The sequence below is a fragment of the Megalobrama amblycephala genome, linkage group LG3, assembly GCF_018812025.1.
Source record: "Megalobrama amblycephala isolate DHTTF-2021 linkage group LG3, ASM1881202v1, whole genome shotgun sequence".
In the NCBI taxonomy this organism is placed as follows: domain Eukaryota; kingdom Metazoa; phylum Chordata; class Actinopteri; order Cypriniformes; family Xenocyprididae; genus Megalobrama; species Megalobrama amblycephala.
The window spans coordinates 47,265,438-47,283,234 of record NC_063046.1 but is presented as its reverse complement, the minus strand read 5'-3'; the positions used below and the strand labels follow the sequence as shown (position 1 = coordinate 47,283,234).

At 35.5% G+C, this 17,797-nt stretch overlaps 1 protein-coding gene across 3 annotated transcripts; it reads right to left on the bottom strand.

The window, feature by feature from the left end:
• Positions 1 to 51: 51 nt before the first annotated feature.
• Positions 52 to 16,415, bottom strand: slc7a7 (solute carrier family 7 member 7). 3 transcript variants are annotated; one of them, XM_048185742.1, is made up of 11 exons: positions 16,264 to 16,415; positions 15,523 to 15,731; positions 13,537 to 14,145; positions 5,551 to 5,676; positions 5,297 to 5,441; positions 4,072 to 4,195; positions 3,384 to 3,487; positions 3,155 to 3,251; positions 2,853 to 3,002; positions 1,032 to 1,215; positions 52 to 948 (listed from the first exon to the last, which is right to left on the bottom strand). In XM_048185742.1, exons 3-11 carry the CDS (start codon positions 14,030 to 14,032, stop codon positions 869 to 871), a joined length of 1,506 nt encoding a protein of 501 aa, XP_048041699.1. In that variant the 5' UTR covers positions 14,033 to 14,145; positions 15,523 to 15,731; positions 16,264 to 16,415; the 3' UTR covers positions 52 to 868. The 3 variants fall into 3 exon arrangements, with proteins under 3 accessions (XP_048041699.1, XP_048041700.1, XP_048041701.1); XM_048185743.1 differs by lacking the exons at positions 15,523 to 15,731; positions 16,264 to 16,415 and adding an exon at positions 14,384 to 14,512; XM_048185744.1 differs by lacking the exons at positions 15,523 to 15,731; positions 16,264 to 16,415 and adding an exon at positions 14,251 to 14,353.
• Positions 16,416 to 17,797: the final 1,382 nt, after the last annotated feature.

The window sequence follows — 17,797 nt, the reverse complement described above, 5'->3', positions numbered from 1 at the left end:
AAAATATTATGATGATCCTCATTATATGTCCTCATGATTAACACACATAGGTTTTGCATTGTCTGTCCTTTATTTAGTTTATTTTTTGTCTTATTCACATAGTTATTTATCACAAATCCATAATAACACTGCCTTTGTCTTTACAAAAAAAGGAAAATACTGCTTTTGATATTTAGATATAAACCTGTAAAGATAAAACATGCTGTAGTGGCAATTCCTTTCTTCAAAATACAAGATATTTCATTAGACTTTCAGTGTACAAGCATCTAAATTTATGTTCAATTAACATGTGCAAGATTTAGGTTTATAGCTGTTTAAAAGCAATGGTACAAATGTCTCTAAATAATACCTTTGTTATCAGTGCTATTATTTCATCATTACCAAACCCTGCAGCAATCTCCAAGTCCAAAGGTAGTTTCTTCGCACGTTATTGCCCCGTTTCACAGACAAGGCTTAAGCCTAGTCATATCTTAAAATATCAGTGCCATTGTTTTGTTTCAAGATGAACACCAGTAATGTGTTTTTTTTTTTAAGGCATGTTTATAAAAGCTACTTAAATGTCCTAATTGAACTAAGGCTTAATCCTGGCTTAATCTAAGCCCTGTCTGTGAAGGAGTTAGTTTACTGTTCCCCATAAAACCAGCATTTAACCGATCAAAATGCAGTTCATCTACATAAATATTTCCAATAAATATAAAGGACTTGCTTTGACTTGCGGGGAAGTTTTCACATGATATCTGATCAATCTAAAATGATAATTGTGTAAACCAGTGTAAAACGAGGTTAATCACATCAGCAGCTTGTGTATTGCATGTCCAGATTTATTCCAGATATAGCACAGTTTTTCTTGTCAGTGCATCGTCCTCTTCTACTCTGCCTTTTCATCCTCGATGTCCATCTCAGTAAGAACACAGAAACACACCTTCTGAATGAGTAAACCTGCAGATGCTGGTGAAAAGGGTAAGAAAATAGCATTAATATTAGCAATTAGTTCTGACTCTCTCAGCTACAACCACTATTAGAAGACATACCAATTAACTTGCGGAGCCACATTGGCCTACGTGTGGCAGGTAGATGACAGCACAGGAAGTAGACTGGAACTCCCGATAAGGCAATACCAATTCCGATTAACGAGTTGATAGTGTCGCTGTATAAAGGCACCACCACAAGAAATACAGTGCAGAGGCAGAATATAATTGGGAAGAACAGGCTGAGCTGGAAAAAAAAAAGAAAAAAGGTCAGATAAATGAGAGTTTAGACTGTGCGAATTATTATTATTCAGTGACTTCCGGTGCGCAAACTTTTTCAAGGAATTTGTTGTCTCGCGCAAAGCAAATAGTATTTCGATGCTCATAACGTAGTAACTAACTGTCAACTAATTAAACCACGTTTGAGCCAAAACACATGATTTTGTGATATATTTGTGAAGCCTAAATCTAAAATAAAGCGATAAGTCGATACTGTACGAACCCAATCTAAACTAAAAGTATAATAATTGGTAACTTTTGGGTACTAAAATGCTTTAAGCACCGAAATTAATATATAGTTCACCCCATCTGCCCATGCTTTTGTTTTGACCTCCTTTTACGGTATGACACTTGAAAAAAATATTTTTAATGAGCACACAGTATGAAATATCATTTACATTTAAATATGTATATTCTTAGAAACATCTTCCGACCAAACTTGTATGAAAATGAATATATTTTATTATACACCGCGTTCCAAATTATTATGCAATTGACATATCAGTAAGATTTCAGTACAATAAACATTCAGATTTTAGTTTTTCTAAGAAAATATTTGTTTGTTTATTTATCCGTGTCTTTTTAGATAACTGGTATCAATCTCAGACAAAATAATTTGCCAGGTCTATGGAAAACCTACTTAGAGGTTGTTCCACATTATTAAGCAAGTCACAGTTCTCATGCAATATGCTGTGCTCTAAATCACTCACAAATCTTATGATAATTTGATAATCTCCATTCAGTTTTCACAAAATATTAGTTGTTTTCATGCCTTTTGCACAACATTGCACCATTTCATGCTTTTCAACTTCAAAAAGATCTTTCTTCCTCCCCATATTGCATGAGAACTGTGACTTGCTTAATAATGTGGAACAACCTCTAAGTAGGTTTTCCATAGACCTGGCAAATTATTTTGTCTGAGATTGATACCAGTTATCTAAAAAGACATGGATAAATAAACGAACAAACATTTTCTTAGAAAAACTAAAATCTGAATGTTTATTGTACAGAAATCTTACTGATTTGTCTCTTGCATAATAATTTGGAACGCAGTGTATATTAATATTGAAGTCACCTTGAAATCAGAATCGACAGTTTTTGGGTTTTTTATGAAATATTGCAGTATTTTTTATAAATTATTTATCTGTGCACAACCTTTTTCAAATTCATGTGTAATCTTTAATATCCTTGTAATATTTTATTGTTCGATAAGCCGTTTCACTCTATGTCACAACAGGGAACAAAAGACTATTGCAACTTCCGTTTCATTATATATAATATATTAATATGTGACATATAATATATTAATACATATGTAATTTATGATGACTACAACAGCAGAATTCAAGAGGCTTGGCTATATCACAAGTGCAACTTTATACCTCACAATGAGACTTTATATGACACCATGATTTTATTTATTTAATCTTTATCTCACACAGAGCTACCTGTTTTAATTTTGTTTTTTACTCTGAGACACAAACAGGCTTCCATAAGGAACACTTTAATGTTGCAGTGGTTTGATATGAATAAAAATATCCCTTCAACAAGTGTTGTTGGATTTAGCTTCCTCACTTATTTAAAGATGCTGGTTTGTGTGATTACCTTTAGTGGTCGCACTCTATCTGGTTGTTTCCATCGCAGGTACATCTGTCCCAGAATAGACAGACCCACAAAGAACCAGTAGCTGAAGCTGTAGTAGTTGATCAGTTTAAAGACATCCTCCACACACAGATACACTAGAGCCATGGCACCCTGTCACATAAAAAGACATTTGAGAATACTACACTTAGATTTATAGACACAGTGACTTATGGACTATATCGATGAAAAGGATTGAAACAGAACACAAGTACATATATAAAACAGCGAATTGTGACACACGAATGGAGATGATGGGAACTGACATTGAAGAGTAGGGCAGGGATGGGGGTGTAGCGGGTGACGTGAATCATGCACAGGTAGTCTGGTAGGTGGCCCTCTCTGGAGCCCACGAAGAACAGCCTGAGAGGAGATACGTGAATGAGAAATGAGCGGAGACTGAAGTTAAGAAGGAAAATGGTGCCTGAGAGGGAATAATGTGGTGGATCAGATGGCAGTAATGACACTGGTTATGCTACATGTGATAGTACTCACCTTGATGCAGCCACTATTGATGCATTTAATCCTCCAAAGCAGGAGAAGGCGACAGCGACCGGTATTGTCCAGTTAAAATACCCAAATACCTGGTCTGCAAATGTCTGTGAAATAAAACTTTAATTAGCCCAGGAACTCGGTAGAATAGGCAAAACATGATTCAAGCTTATAGCAGCTTAGAACTGCTGTCATTTTGCTCTCTCTTTTCTTTTTTGTACTCCACTGTTTTTTTGTTTTGTTTTGTTTTTTAAATAACACTTTAATGCAAGGATGCATTATATTGATCAAAGGTGACAGTAAAGATATAATATTTTAATATACAAAAATATTAAGCAGAACAACTGTTTTAAACTTTGATAATAATAAGAAATGTTTCTTCAGCAGCAAATCATCATATTCTGAAGGATCATGTGACACTGAAGACTGGTTTATTGGCTGCTGTGTCTTCACAGGAATAAATTATATTTAAAAAAAATATTTAAATAGAAAACGATTAATTTAAAGCTGTAATAATATTTCACAATTTTACTATATTTTTGATCAAATAAATACAGCCGTGGTGAGCATAAGAGACTTCTTTCAAAAGCATAAATATTACTAAATACTACTAAATCTAATAAAAACAATTAAAAAAAACAACAACAATTTTTCTCAACAATATTGACTACCACCAGAGATGAATACTCACCACAGCCACAGCGTCACTGTCCAGGATGGCAGGGATGGGCAGGACTGTATAGTATGCTAGATTGGTAAGAATGTAAATCACTGTGACAATGGGCATGGAAATTGCAATGGCCAGTGGGAGATTTCTGAAAAGAAAAGAAAAAAAGTTACAACCACCAGAGGGCAGCAGAATGTATTAATTTGCATATAATACCTGGCCTGTAAACAGTCTACAACTCTCCAAGCTCTGTAACCCCCACCCCAAAATGCTATGCCTATTTATGACAAATGTTTTTTTGTTTGTTTGTTTGTTTTTTTTACATGTCCACATGTAAAAAAAAAAAAAGAAGAAAAAAAGCATACTACAAGGCATACTAGAAACTTGCAGGCAGGTGTGTTGAGGCAAGTTGGAGTTAAACTCTGCTGGACAGTGGCAGTAGGTGGTTCTATATTCTTTGTATATTGGTGGCGATTAACTTTTTTTTTTTTTTGTAATAATGACAGCTCTTTCTGGTGCCCAAATGGAGAAGTGCTTGGATAGTTTGTAGGAAGGAGGGTTTAAGAGTAGCTCTTGTCACATGACAGACCTGAACATCCCACAAAAAGGCATGTGACAAAATCACATGTTTGCTGTGTTCAATTAGACATTCAGTAAATTGTGTGAATCAAAAAACTGGTAAACTCAGCTATCCATTTTTTATTTGATAGATAGATAGATTTTTTTTATTTGACATTATTTTGTGTGTATTTTAGTAAGTGTAATTTAGTACTGAGAGGAGGCTTTATGTGCGCACACTTTGGGTATGAGCACAAAATCGGCGGGAATGAGTAAAATTATCCCATGCTGAAATTCAAGCCTTGTAACACCAACAATATTCATCCGGAGCAAATGAAACGAGTGAGTGAAGGGAGGCGGGTGTGTGTGTGTCAGATGAGAGAGCGAGAAAGCGCAGCTGATATTGTGTATCTATTCTGCGGAAATGGAGTATTGGAAGCATTTCAGATATGCATGTATCAAAAAATCTATATTTTTGACAACACTACATTGAACTTAGTTTATTATTTCAGATGCCTTTTAAAAAGACAATTGTGATATAAATATATATATATATATATATATATATAAAAATTCAACCCACCAAAGTGGCTAGTAGGAGTGACTGAGTTACAAGCCACTGCTGAAATCCGCCCACATTTAGCGGGTAGGCAGGTGAGCATGTCAAGTCATGGATGGATGGATGGATTACCTCTCTGGGTTTTTGATCTCCTCAGTGACAAAGTTCAGCGTGTCCCATCCAGAGTAGGAGAACAAAGCAGAATATAATGCCAGAGCCACATCACCAGGATCCCGAGATGAACCTGAGAACAGCCCCTCAAAATTCTGTGTGTAACCTGGAACAAAGACACATAAACCAGCATGATTTAATTATATTGTGTACATACAGACACAAATAGTTACAAACATTATACAGGTGTAAAACGTCTCTTGTAGTGTCTTTACCTTGGAATATCTTGACCAGGCCAGTGATGATGACGGCGATGAGAGCGAGGACCTTTACATAGGTGAAGATGTCCTGAACGCGTGTTCCATACTTCACATAGGCACAGTTCACAAAGGTCAGCAAGCCTACAGAACAAACACAGGTCAAGATGAAACACTCGTTCTCATCACACTATAATGTATTTTGTTATGGAGCTCAGGTGACTCGCACAGGTTTTTTTGTGCATTAGGTCGATATCTTCTAGGCTTTAAAGGGATAGTTCACCCAAAAATGAAAATTCTGTCATCATTTAATCCCCCTTCATGTTGTTCCAATGATGAATGCTGTTCTTTCTTCTGCTGAACACAAAAGAAGAATGTTGATAACCTAACAGTTTCATTTGACTTCTATTTTATTTTTGTCAATGAAAGTCAATGGGAATGGAACTGAGAGTCCATAAATGATTGCAAAATTTTGATTTTTGGGTGGACTATCCCTTTAAGGTGCCACATGGGTGTTCTTGTGAGTCAGTCTAGTCACAACATCACTGCAATAACATGAAATAGATATGGTCTTCCCCTGTTTTCCAAAAGGATCAATGATCTTCAGGGGTCAGTTTGTTTTGACCCTGAAATGTCTTGATTTGTGTGGGAGGTTCAGACAAAGGGAATGTGTGAGCAAGTGTGTGTGTGTGTGTGTGCGTGTGATAATGTGTGTGTCTTTTGTAAGGTAGTCTTCCTGGCTTGAGGAAGCAGGGCTGCTGACTCTAGCACTCCTGCTGGTTGTTTTGCAAGGAGCGAAAGAGCTTATGACAGCACTAAAGTTTGCGTGCGTGAGAGGGGCATTTTTTCTGTCATACAGAAAATCCAGCTGTAAGCACCTGTGCTTTGATATTGCATTCAGAATGAAAGCAAATTTGTATTGCTTTATACTGCAAATACCCCTTGATGGTGCATTCATACAAGAAAATAAACCAGTGGAAAGTGAACTGAAATTGAGAGTCAGAGTGGGCAGTTTGTGTTAACACCAAAGAGGAAGTAGCAATGTGTCACATGACTAACTCCTACAAGATACAGTCACAGTCTGATCCATTAAACAATGAGGGAAACTGGGGAATATATATATGGATGTTACAATTCTACAATACACAAACCCTTCCTGTGTCCTTTGCCTTTGGCTCACATTTCTGAAAAAAATATTTTCTAGTTTTACTCTGACTTCATCTTATCTGTCACGGCTGCTATCAATGTTGCCTCAAGTTCATAAACTGCTCGCACGCCCGTTTCTAATCTACAGTCTCACTGCTTACGACAGGCAGATATGTGTCTCATTCCTGTATGGTTATTTCATCTTTTGCAATGAATGTACAATGGAAAAAAACTTGAGTAATTGATAAAAGAATGTTAATTTTTTAAGGTGAATATCCTCCTGGGACCCAGGAATAGACTTTTCTCCTCTGTAGTGGACATTATATTTTAGTGATTTTCTCTGACATCGTACATGTCACAGTTTTAAGCACATTCAGGGCTTTTCAGAGATACCAAATATTCTGAAGTTTCACCATGACCACTCCCTCTGCTTGGTCTTTAAATATGTCTGACATTAATTTAGCGATCAAATTTAACACTCTTATGGAAATACAATACTTTTTTATTATCACATCTGACTAATTTTCAAATTGTTTGTCATAAATCAACATCTCAGTAAAATGTTATGGGGTTTCAAACTAAAATATTACTTTCTGTTATGAAACAGGACATTGATTTTATGCATGTCCACTGTAGAGGACACCAGGACTTAAATCATGTTTATCAGGCATTTTGGGAGACACAACAAGTGAATAGAGAAATAAATTATATATAAATATTCCTATTAATTATTAGATATTATTATAAAAAATGTTGCCAATTATTACTCCCATTATTACACTTCTTTTTTCATCACATTTCCCCAAGAACACATTAATATGCAAATTAGATACAATGTATAGATGCATTGTATTGAATGGGAAAACACATGTATGTCTATTTTAGCCACATATTGCATAAAGTAAAATGGTATATCAATTAATTCCATTATATCTTTCATAACATAGTTGAGAATCATCTTTAAACAAAGTTTGGTAAAAAAAAAAAAAAAAAAAAATCCTGAAGCCTAAAAATTGATTGGTGAATAAAAAAAAATCCTATTGTTTTTGCCTATACATGTCATTTCATGTTAGTTTAGTTTTTAAACAACTTAGTCCTGGTGTCCACTACAGAGGACATAGCATAACACATGAAAACAATATAATTTAAAAAAAAAAAAAAAAAAATGTTTCTTATGCTCTAAACAACGTAATGACGTAAAAAAATACTAAAACTTTTTTTTTTATGGGTCTCAGGAAGATATTTCTTTTTTTGTAGAATATGTCCATGTTATTATGTCATTAAATTTTATTTCAGATGGGCTTGATGACTGAATGTAAATATTTAGTATACCTAAAGGGATAGTTCACCCAAAAATGAACATTCTGTCATCATTTACTCACCCACAGTAGACTGGACTGACATTCCTGTGGAACATAAAAAAAGATATTTTGAGAAATGTCAAAGTGTTTTTTTGTTTGTTTGTTTGTTTGTTTGTTTTGTTCATACAATGGAAGTCAATGGTCACCAAAACTGCTTAGTTACCAATATTCTTCAAAATATCTTCTTTTGTGTTCTGCGGAAGAAAGTAAGTGATACAGGTTTGGAAAGACATGGGCAAATGATGACAGAATTTTCATTTTTGGGTGAACTACTACTATAGGACAAATACCAATAATATTAACATTGTATTATTGTCCCTTAGAAAAGAAATAAACACAGAAGAAAGTACACATTGTATTTGTAAGGAAAGAGATCAAAAGATTCCAGATGTGTCTACTGTAACAACTATTGTTCTCGCTCTCTCTCAATGTCCTTTTGGCTCGATGCCTTACTGAGCTGTCATTAGCTATTAGTCATATGGGCAAGATTGATAATCAGGAGGACTTTACCTTCCAGAAATCAGCAAGTTCTTGGGAATGCTTCTTATCTCTCAATGAAGCGTGCTCTCTCTCAATGAAATGTGTGTTGCACTCTGATGAACTTAGTTTAGATTTGTGGGTGTAATATGTATATGAAAGTCAATATTTTTTACTCTGCTTCTAAGATTTTAAATGTCTCCTTTGTCTGACACACCTATTTCAGGTCATGAAGTCTCTGTAATAAGCTGATGATTAGGGGGGCATAAAAAAGCATGTCCCAATTCAGAGGCTCTATGCTTCAAAGAACGTGGACTTCAAAAGCCAGACAAAGCAAATTTCGAACCGAGCATTGTTGAATGGGACGGTCTAGCCTACGGAGGACTGCTCTTGCCTAGCAACTGTGACAGGTGCTGTTGTTGAGCAGCAGTAATGTTTGTACTGGACTATTTTGAAAGTTGTATTCAACTGTCTGAAAACAAAACAGGGTTCAGTCTAAATATGTTCACCTTGGACCTTTTTGGTGTTAACACATTACAAGTAACGTGAGTTACGTAATCAGATTACTTTTTTCAAGTAACGCACAACAAAATATCTGAGTTACTTTTTCAAACAAGTAACTCAAGTTCCTTGTTTTTCCATGTATTGACTGGCGCCTCTCCAGTCCCCATGTTTAGAGGAATCAGGAGTAAGGGCAGAGGCATTGTGTGTGCCATTTAAACATGATTGGTTATTGGTTATCTAGACTAAATGTGAACATGCATTTACTCATCTTACTTGCACAAAAACATTAAGTATTCCTCAAAATGAATAAAAACCGTGAAATGCAAACTCAGAATATTATGCAAAACTGCAATATTTAAAAGATTAGTTCACTTTCAAATGAAAATTACCCCAAGCTTTACTCACCATCAAGCCATCCTAGGTGAATATGACTTTCTTTTTTCTGATGAACACAATTAGAGTTATATTAAGAAATATCCAAGCTTTATAATGGCAGTGAACGGGAAACAACGAGTATGAAGCTCAAGAAAGTGTTTCCACCCACATCCATCCATTATAAACGTACGTACTTCACACGGCTCCGGGGTTTAATAAAGGCCTTCTGAATTGAAGTGATGTGTTTGTGTAAGAAAAATATCCATATTTAACAAGTTATAAAGTAAAATATCTAGCTTCCGCCAGACCGCCTTCCGTATTCAACTTACGAAAAAAAGCATAACTGACACAACGGCAGTTTACACTTTCTTCCTAAGTTGTATATGGAAGGCATAGGATATAGCGTAAGCGTTTTGAACTGCGAGAGTTTTACACATTCTTCGTAAGTTGAATACGGAAGGCGGTCTGGCAGAAGCTAGATATTTTACTTTATAACTTGATGAATATGGATATTTTTCTAAACACATTGCTTTGCTTCAGAAGGCCTTTATTAACCCCCCAGAGCCGTGTGGAGTGCATTTATGATGGATGGATGTGGATGAAGGCACTTTCTTAAAGGGATAGTTCACCCAAAAATAAAAATTTGATGTTTATCTGCTTACCCCCAGCGCATCCAAGATGTTTGTGTTCGGTTTGTGCGAGACATCACTGCCGTTGTCAGAGCGCGATCAGACTCACTAACCGAGTGCTGAACGCAGTTGGACATAGTGGTGTTTTAGAGGTAAAAAATAATATAAATGCTGTTCGTTTTTTTTCGCACAAAGCGATCGTTTCGTGTCTTAGGACATCAATGTGTCGTCACGAGCCGCAGGGTTTAATTTGGATTTGTCTGTGCATGTTTTTTCGACTCTTATTGATGGAGTTCCCGTTCACTCGCATTATTTGACTGACAGACGGCAGCGGTTGCAGTTAAAAATCATCATTTGTGATCTACTGAAGAAACAAAGTCACCTACATCTTGGATGCCCTGGGGGTAAGCAGATAAACATCAAATTTTCATTTTTGGGTGAACTATCCCTTTAAGCTTCATACTCGTTGTTTCCCATTCACTGCCATTATAAAGCTTGGATGCGTCAGGATATTTTTTAATACAACTCCGATTGTATTCATCAGAGAGAAGAAAGTCATATACACCTAGGATGGCTTAAGGGTGAGTAAAGCTTGGGGTAATTTTCATTTTAAAGTGAACTAATCTCTTAAATATGTTAAATAACACAAATATACTTTCCCCCGGGTGCAGGCTTAAGTCTAGTCCCAGACTAAAATGCAGGTTTGAGCTGTTTTAACTGAAAGCAACTTGTACTGACATATCTTAAAATATGTCAGTGCCATTGTTTTGTCTCAACATGAAAAACAGTAATGTTCTAAGGCACGTTTATAAAAGCTACTTAAATATCCCAATTGAACTAAGGCCTAATCCTGGCTAAATCTAAGCCCTGTCTGTGGAACCGGGCCCATTTAATCTCACTTTATTAACCAATGTCTTTGCTGCTGACCTTCGATGATCCAATTCAACTGTACTAATAAGCAAAAAATGACTTTAGTTAAACATCACATTTGTTTTTCATTTTTTGTTTTGATTTCTCAAAACATTTCTCAAAGTAACTTTCCCTAATAATGGTCCATTTATGTACATAAAAAAAAGAGTATAAACTATCAATAAAATTGCATCTTTGTAAAATACAAGTCAAAATTTGAACTGCTTTATAAAGTTTGTTTTAAAAAAAAAAAAAAAACATTTGTATTGTTAGATATTCGGGTAAGATGAAACCCAAAACTTTCAAAACTTTCAAAACAACTCTCTCGAAAAATCCAGTTGTCATTGGCGCACAATGAATCTTGGGATACACTAGGTTGCGAAGGATCCACTCTTTCTATCCTTCATGGCCCAGGGAAAGAAGAACGCATTTGTAGGCCGCATTCAAAGGATGCAACCTCTGAATTGGGATGCAGCTAAAATGTGTGTTGTTCGGGGGCCACAGGACCAGGGTTGATCTAGATGAACCACTATCTACATTATGTGATGTGTTGATTATTTGAAGTGATACAACATTTTTTCTCAGATTTCAAAATTCCGGAACATTTGAAGAACTGCCAGTTCAATTGTCACTTTCTGTATCAGTTTGCAGTTTTTGTGCTATTGTGCATGTCTGTGCTGAGCGAGACTAATCACGTGAAATAAACCCTCAACATCAGCAGCACTTGCCTGACTCATTATTTTCTTCTTCCCTTTTCCATTCAACATTAAATACTGACAGGGTTTCATTACTTCTCATGATGTCATATTTCTCTTGTGCTGTTTTCTCCCCTTACAAAAAAAAGTAGGCTAATGTGATAGTAAAGTGATGGTATCAGATACCAACAGTGTCTTTTGAACTCAACAAATTTCTCATTATGTTTTATGCCACTTTATTCACTCTTCACTCTTCCTGTCTATGGAAAATGTAGCAACTGTGTTTATGTTTGTGTAATGTTAACCCGCTACCCACTTCCTTCTGTTCACTCACTCTTTCAAATTGAAGTGCAACCAACAAACATTCAGTCGATGCAGAAATACGGACTGAAATATAAATTGATTCAGAGTGGCAAAGCACATCATTGTTCAAACGTTTGGGGTCAGTAAGGTTTGTTTAATGCTTTTGAAAGAAGTATGTTATGCTCACCAAAATGCTGAATTTTTTTAAATAAAAAAGAGTAAAAACAGTAATATTGTGAAATATTAAATGGTTAGTTCACCCAAAAACTGAAATTGTTTATTACCCACCCTCATGTCATTCAACATCCGTAAGACCTTCGTTCATCTTCGAACACAAATTAAGATATTTTTGATGAAATCCGATGGCTCAGTGAGGCCTCCATTGCCTGCAAGACAATTAACACTTTCAATGCCCAGAAAGCTACTAAAGACGTATTTAAAACAGTTCATGTGACTGAAACAACTTTTCAACAATATCTAGTGATGGGCGATTTCAAAACACTGCTTCATGAAGCTTCGAAGCTTTACAAATCTTTTGTTTCAAATCAAGGTTCAGATCGCCAAAGTCACGTGATTTCAGTCACATGGTTACATCATAAGTGTTTCATAATTTCAATAGTTCACGTGACTTTGGCAGTTTGATACGCGATCGGAACCACTGATTCGAAACAAAAGATCGTAAAGCTTTGAAGCTTCATGAAGCAGTGTTTTGAAATCGCCCATCACTAGATATTGTTGGAAAGTCATCATTTAGTTTTTTTGGCGCACAAAAAGTATTTTCGTTGCTTCATTAAGGTTGAACCATTGTAGTCACATAAACTGTTTTAAATATGTTTTTAGTAGCTTTCTGGGTATTGAAAGTGTTAATTATCTTGCTGGCAATGAAGGCCTCACTGAGCCATCGGATTTCATCAAAAATATCTTAATTTGTGTTCTGAAGATGAACAAACGTCTTACAGGTGTAGAACAACATGAGGGTGAGTAAATAATGACATAATTTTCATTTTTGGGTGAACTAACCTTTTAAAGCTTAAAATAACTGTTTTTCTATTTTAATATATTTTAAAATGTAATTTATTCCTGTGATGGTAAAGCAGAATTGTCAGCATCATTACTCCAGTCTTCAGTGTCAAATGATCCTTCAGAAATCATTCGAATTTGCTGATTTGTTGATCAATAAATATTTCTGATTATCATCAATGTTGAAAACTGTTGTGCTGTTTACTATTTTTATTGAAACCGTGATACATTTTTTCAGGATTCTTTTATGAATAGGAAGTTCATAAGAACCGCATTTATGATCAATTTAATGCATCCTTGCTGAATAAAAGTATTATTTTCTTTAAAAAAAAAATCTTACTGACACCAAATTTTTGAACGGTAGTGTATTCTCTTTAAAATGTCTCATTCTGTGTTCCACAGAAGCAGTTAACTTAATAAAATAAAAGGTTTTGGAATGGTGGGTAAATGATTCTGGGTGAACTATTCCTTTTATCTCTCATAGATCAATTTATGTTCTTGAGGTACACAAACCTTCACAGATAATCTACAAAAGCACCTCCCAAATACAGCCACACAAATCCACACACACACACACCAACTCACAGATGCAGGCTGCGGCCAGCAGACGATTGGCTATGTAGGGCGCTATACACGTTGGGAAGATGGGCTGCACCATGTAGTTGGAGAAAGTGATGGCTATCACAGCCTGACTGGTGGGCTCGATGATCAGAAGTGAAGTCCATAGACGGATGAATGCCAAAAAGCCCCCAAAGGCCTCCAGGATGTAGGCGTAGCTGGCGCCCGACTTGGTGATGGTAGTTCCGAGCTCGGCATAGCAGAGCGCACCAAACACCGAGAAGATCCCACCGATTGTCCACACTACCAGAGATAACCCGTAGGAGCCGCTATACATCAGTACGCCTTTGGGTGAGACGAAGATCCCGGAGCCGATCATGTTTCCCACAATGAGACACACGCCATTGAGCAAAGATATTTCTTTTTTCAGTTTCATGGACTCCTGCGAGCCGCTTGCCTTCAGGTCTCCATTCGATACCTCTGAGGACGGCTCTTCTGTTGGTGCAGGACTGTAGGATGCCATCGTTTTAATAGATTGTATGATACAAATAAGACTGTCTAAACGTACAGTCAGTTACAAGAGTTTCAAGAAGATCTGAAAAGTTCCCAGCTAGTTCTTGAGATCTTCAGTGACATCTGGGGAAGATAGAAGGAGTGTGTTCAGTATTTATGCAAACACACACATGCATGCACATATAATAATCTCCAAAGAAACAGTGCAATCATAAAGAGCTTACATACACGCTCTTGCTTTTCAAATGTACATATGGCTATTACTGATCCATTAGACGTCTTGGCAAATGGCTTTTTAAAGGTGTGTAAACACAGAGCTGGAGAAAGAGGTCTACATGTAAGAAAAACATCCATTCCTTACTGCGAGAGACAGGATTGTGTGTCTAAGCCAACCGCTTACTCAGTCACCATCTCTGAAGTGGACATTGATCTGACCTGATCTCTAGTCAACCAAGACCAAGTGGAGGGATTTTTAATATGTCAAGTCCAATTCAACTCTCTCTCTCTCTCTCTCTCTCTCTCTCTCACTTTTAGCATGGAGGCTTCATGGCGAGTCAGCATGCTGATCTGTCACATGCTCCTCAAGGTTCAATGGACTCAAAAGAGCTATGCTCAAGAACACATGCTGTGAAACATTTTCACGTGATATAAAAAATGCACCTACAGGGACATGTCTAGTTAATTGACAGCTTGTATATTTGAAGCTCAAAGTTGAGAGCTATTGATGCTGACTTTGACAAACTATATCCTGACAAGGCATGATTTTTGGCATAGGTTATCTAATAAGACTTAATGACATCCTGAAATCTGAAAAGGAAGCAAATGGGAATTTTACACATTAGAGCTGCAGAATTCTTGACTGTTTAAATTCAAATTTGAAATTTTGTAAAATAAAGACATATTCAAATTTAGAAACGCAAATAGTTGCACACCAACTTAGACCTTAGAATCATTCCCACCTTTCACACACTAACTCAGCAGATCTTATTAATTGCCATGTGTAATGGTGAGGAAGGTCTTATCACAAAAGAAGAAAGTTGCATTCAGGAAAGAAAAACAGAGATAGAGAGGATGATTAAAGAGCTGAACTGAGTGGGCGGACAGTAGGCAATTACTGCACGTGATAATTAAAAAGCCTCTCCAATGCAAGATCTTTAGGGACAGGAGAGCAAGGTTCAGGACGTGCTGATAAGCCCTCTGATAAAAAACAACTATAAAACAAAATCACTCAAGGTTACAGCCCAAGCCTAAAATTATTTTCATCAGAAACTAACTGTATAGAAACTACTTGCAGTATAATACTTAACATTGTAACAATACAGTTGTAAGAATAAAAGGTTTATATTGACAATGCATTCATGTAAACTTACATCTTTCCCATATAAAACCTGTAACTATAAATATGCATTTTATAATGAGGTCTATGTGAATGTTGAAATAATTCTGACGGCAATGACCTCAGTAAGTACAGAAGAGCTGGGAAGAATGGTTCTGCATTACCTTTTCCTCCAGGTGCTGAAGTGGCATCGGGATGCAGCTTGTACTGGTGCTTTATCTGCCGTTCATTTTCGTAGACACGATTCAAGTCAATGTGAGTTCATGTTATTTCGCCCCGTGAGTCATATGGTCTTCTGTCACGGCTCACGCTTGAGTTCCCTTCCGTTCAGCTCGTGCGTTGTTCGAGGCGTTTGGAGTAGATTGATGAACTTCTGCTCTCAGTCAAACAGAGATACAAACACACAGCGAGTAAGGGGAGGAGAAAAGGGATGGATCGTAGCTCTCTAAACTGTTGAACCATTATAATGTGTGTCTGGCTGAACATTTGATAAATACCAGTTAAACCGATCTCATAATGAAAGATATTTGTAGTCGAGATATTATGGTAAGCTAGGCTAGTTGTTGTTAACTAAAACTATTAAAATACTTTTCGGTAATTGAAATTGAAAGCTGAAATACAATAAAATATTAGCCTATATGAAAAACGTAGAAATTAGAAATGTTGCCTTCGCAACTAACTGAAATATGTTTAATTTGAAGTACTATACTGAAGTAGGCTATAGGCTAATGCAATATTAAATAAAGCTATAAAAATATTTTTAAAAACTAGTACAATTTAAAAAAAAATAATTTAAAAATGAAAGCTAATTCAACATATTAATAAATAAGCTAATAGCCTAGTATAAAAATTATACTAAAACAACACTGATTTATAGAAACTGATTTAAAAAAAAATAAACATACCCTGAGAAATAGGCTAGGCCATATGGTGTAAAACGTGTGACAACAGGCACCGGTGTCATCTACATGAATTAATGAATAAATGAATGAAAGAAAATCATAAAATACGATGATCTTATAGCATTCGCCTACTGTCACTGTTTTAAAAGCGGGACATTGAATTTGGATAATTTACGGCACATCTGTACATGTATCGCCATCGTGCGGTCAAAATGGGATATTACACCACATCTGTTTTTCCTGATTTGCAAAGGAAACAGTTTGCCATTGTTGCCGTTTTTACTACTACTTTAGTACTTTCATTACACTTTAAAATTATCTGTTATGATTGCAACTATATTTTTAAATACATTTTAGCTAGTATTTAGCTATTTTTGGAACTTGTTTACAAGATGTTTTCTAAATAACACATCAATTACTAAATTAATGTGTAAATCAACATATTAAAAGTATATATATATATATATATATATATATATATATATATATATATATATATATATATATATATATATATATATATATATATAAAATCAAACAGAATTTAGTTGTACAATTATTAACTGGTTTATGTGCCACATGCACTGTTGAGTCTAAGTGAAAAGAAGCTTTACTTTTCATCCATTGATTTACAGTTTTACAGTTTTTCTCCATTGGTTTGGCTCATTTCTTGAAACAGAAATTACATTCTCAAAACAACATGGACAAACCTCCAAACCACTTGGCAATTGTTCACAACAGAATTGATTTTCTCATTCATTTCATCAAATTGCAAATGTCTAAGTACATGTCTCAATGGTCTCAGTACATCTTTGCAAATGATTAAGTACAGGTAGCCTACATTTAGCACAATTTCCAAGTGAATAGATCTTGTTGATCTAAACTGATTGTTGATTCTCAGTCTAATGGTTGTTCGCTCCAAAACGTGTCAGCATCATTTCATTGTAGAAGTCATCACATGCACAATAGTCTGTTCAATTGTCAAAATTAGTCAAGAACATAATACCATGAATACCATATATGAATCCTTGGAACATTTGATAAATTTATTACAGCAACTGACAGTGAAACTAGAACTTGACTAACGAAGGAGCTTTATTTACAGCACCGTAAGCTGTATAATAATTTTCAATGTTTTTGTGTTTGTGTGTTTATATTACAGTATATTACAGTTTTTCTCAGTCGCTTTGGTGCATTTCTCACATCACTATTTACATTTGCACAACAGTTAGTTCAACCTCCACAACATTTATTCATTTGTGAACATTATAGTAGCAGTTTCTCATTCCTTCGAACAAATTGCAAATGCTTTTGGACATGCATCAATTGCTTTCATACAACTCTGTTTTATAACATTATCATTTGCTTATGTCATGTCAGTCAAAATTAACTATACTTGTGAATGCTGAATAGTCATTCCATATAAAACTAATAGTCCTCATTTCATTGCTTGAGTCATTACATATAAAAATGTTGAACTAGTTGTCAAAATCTGTCAAGCAAATTTTACACATTTTTTTACAGTTTTTCTCAGTTG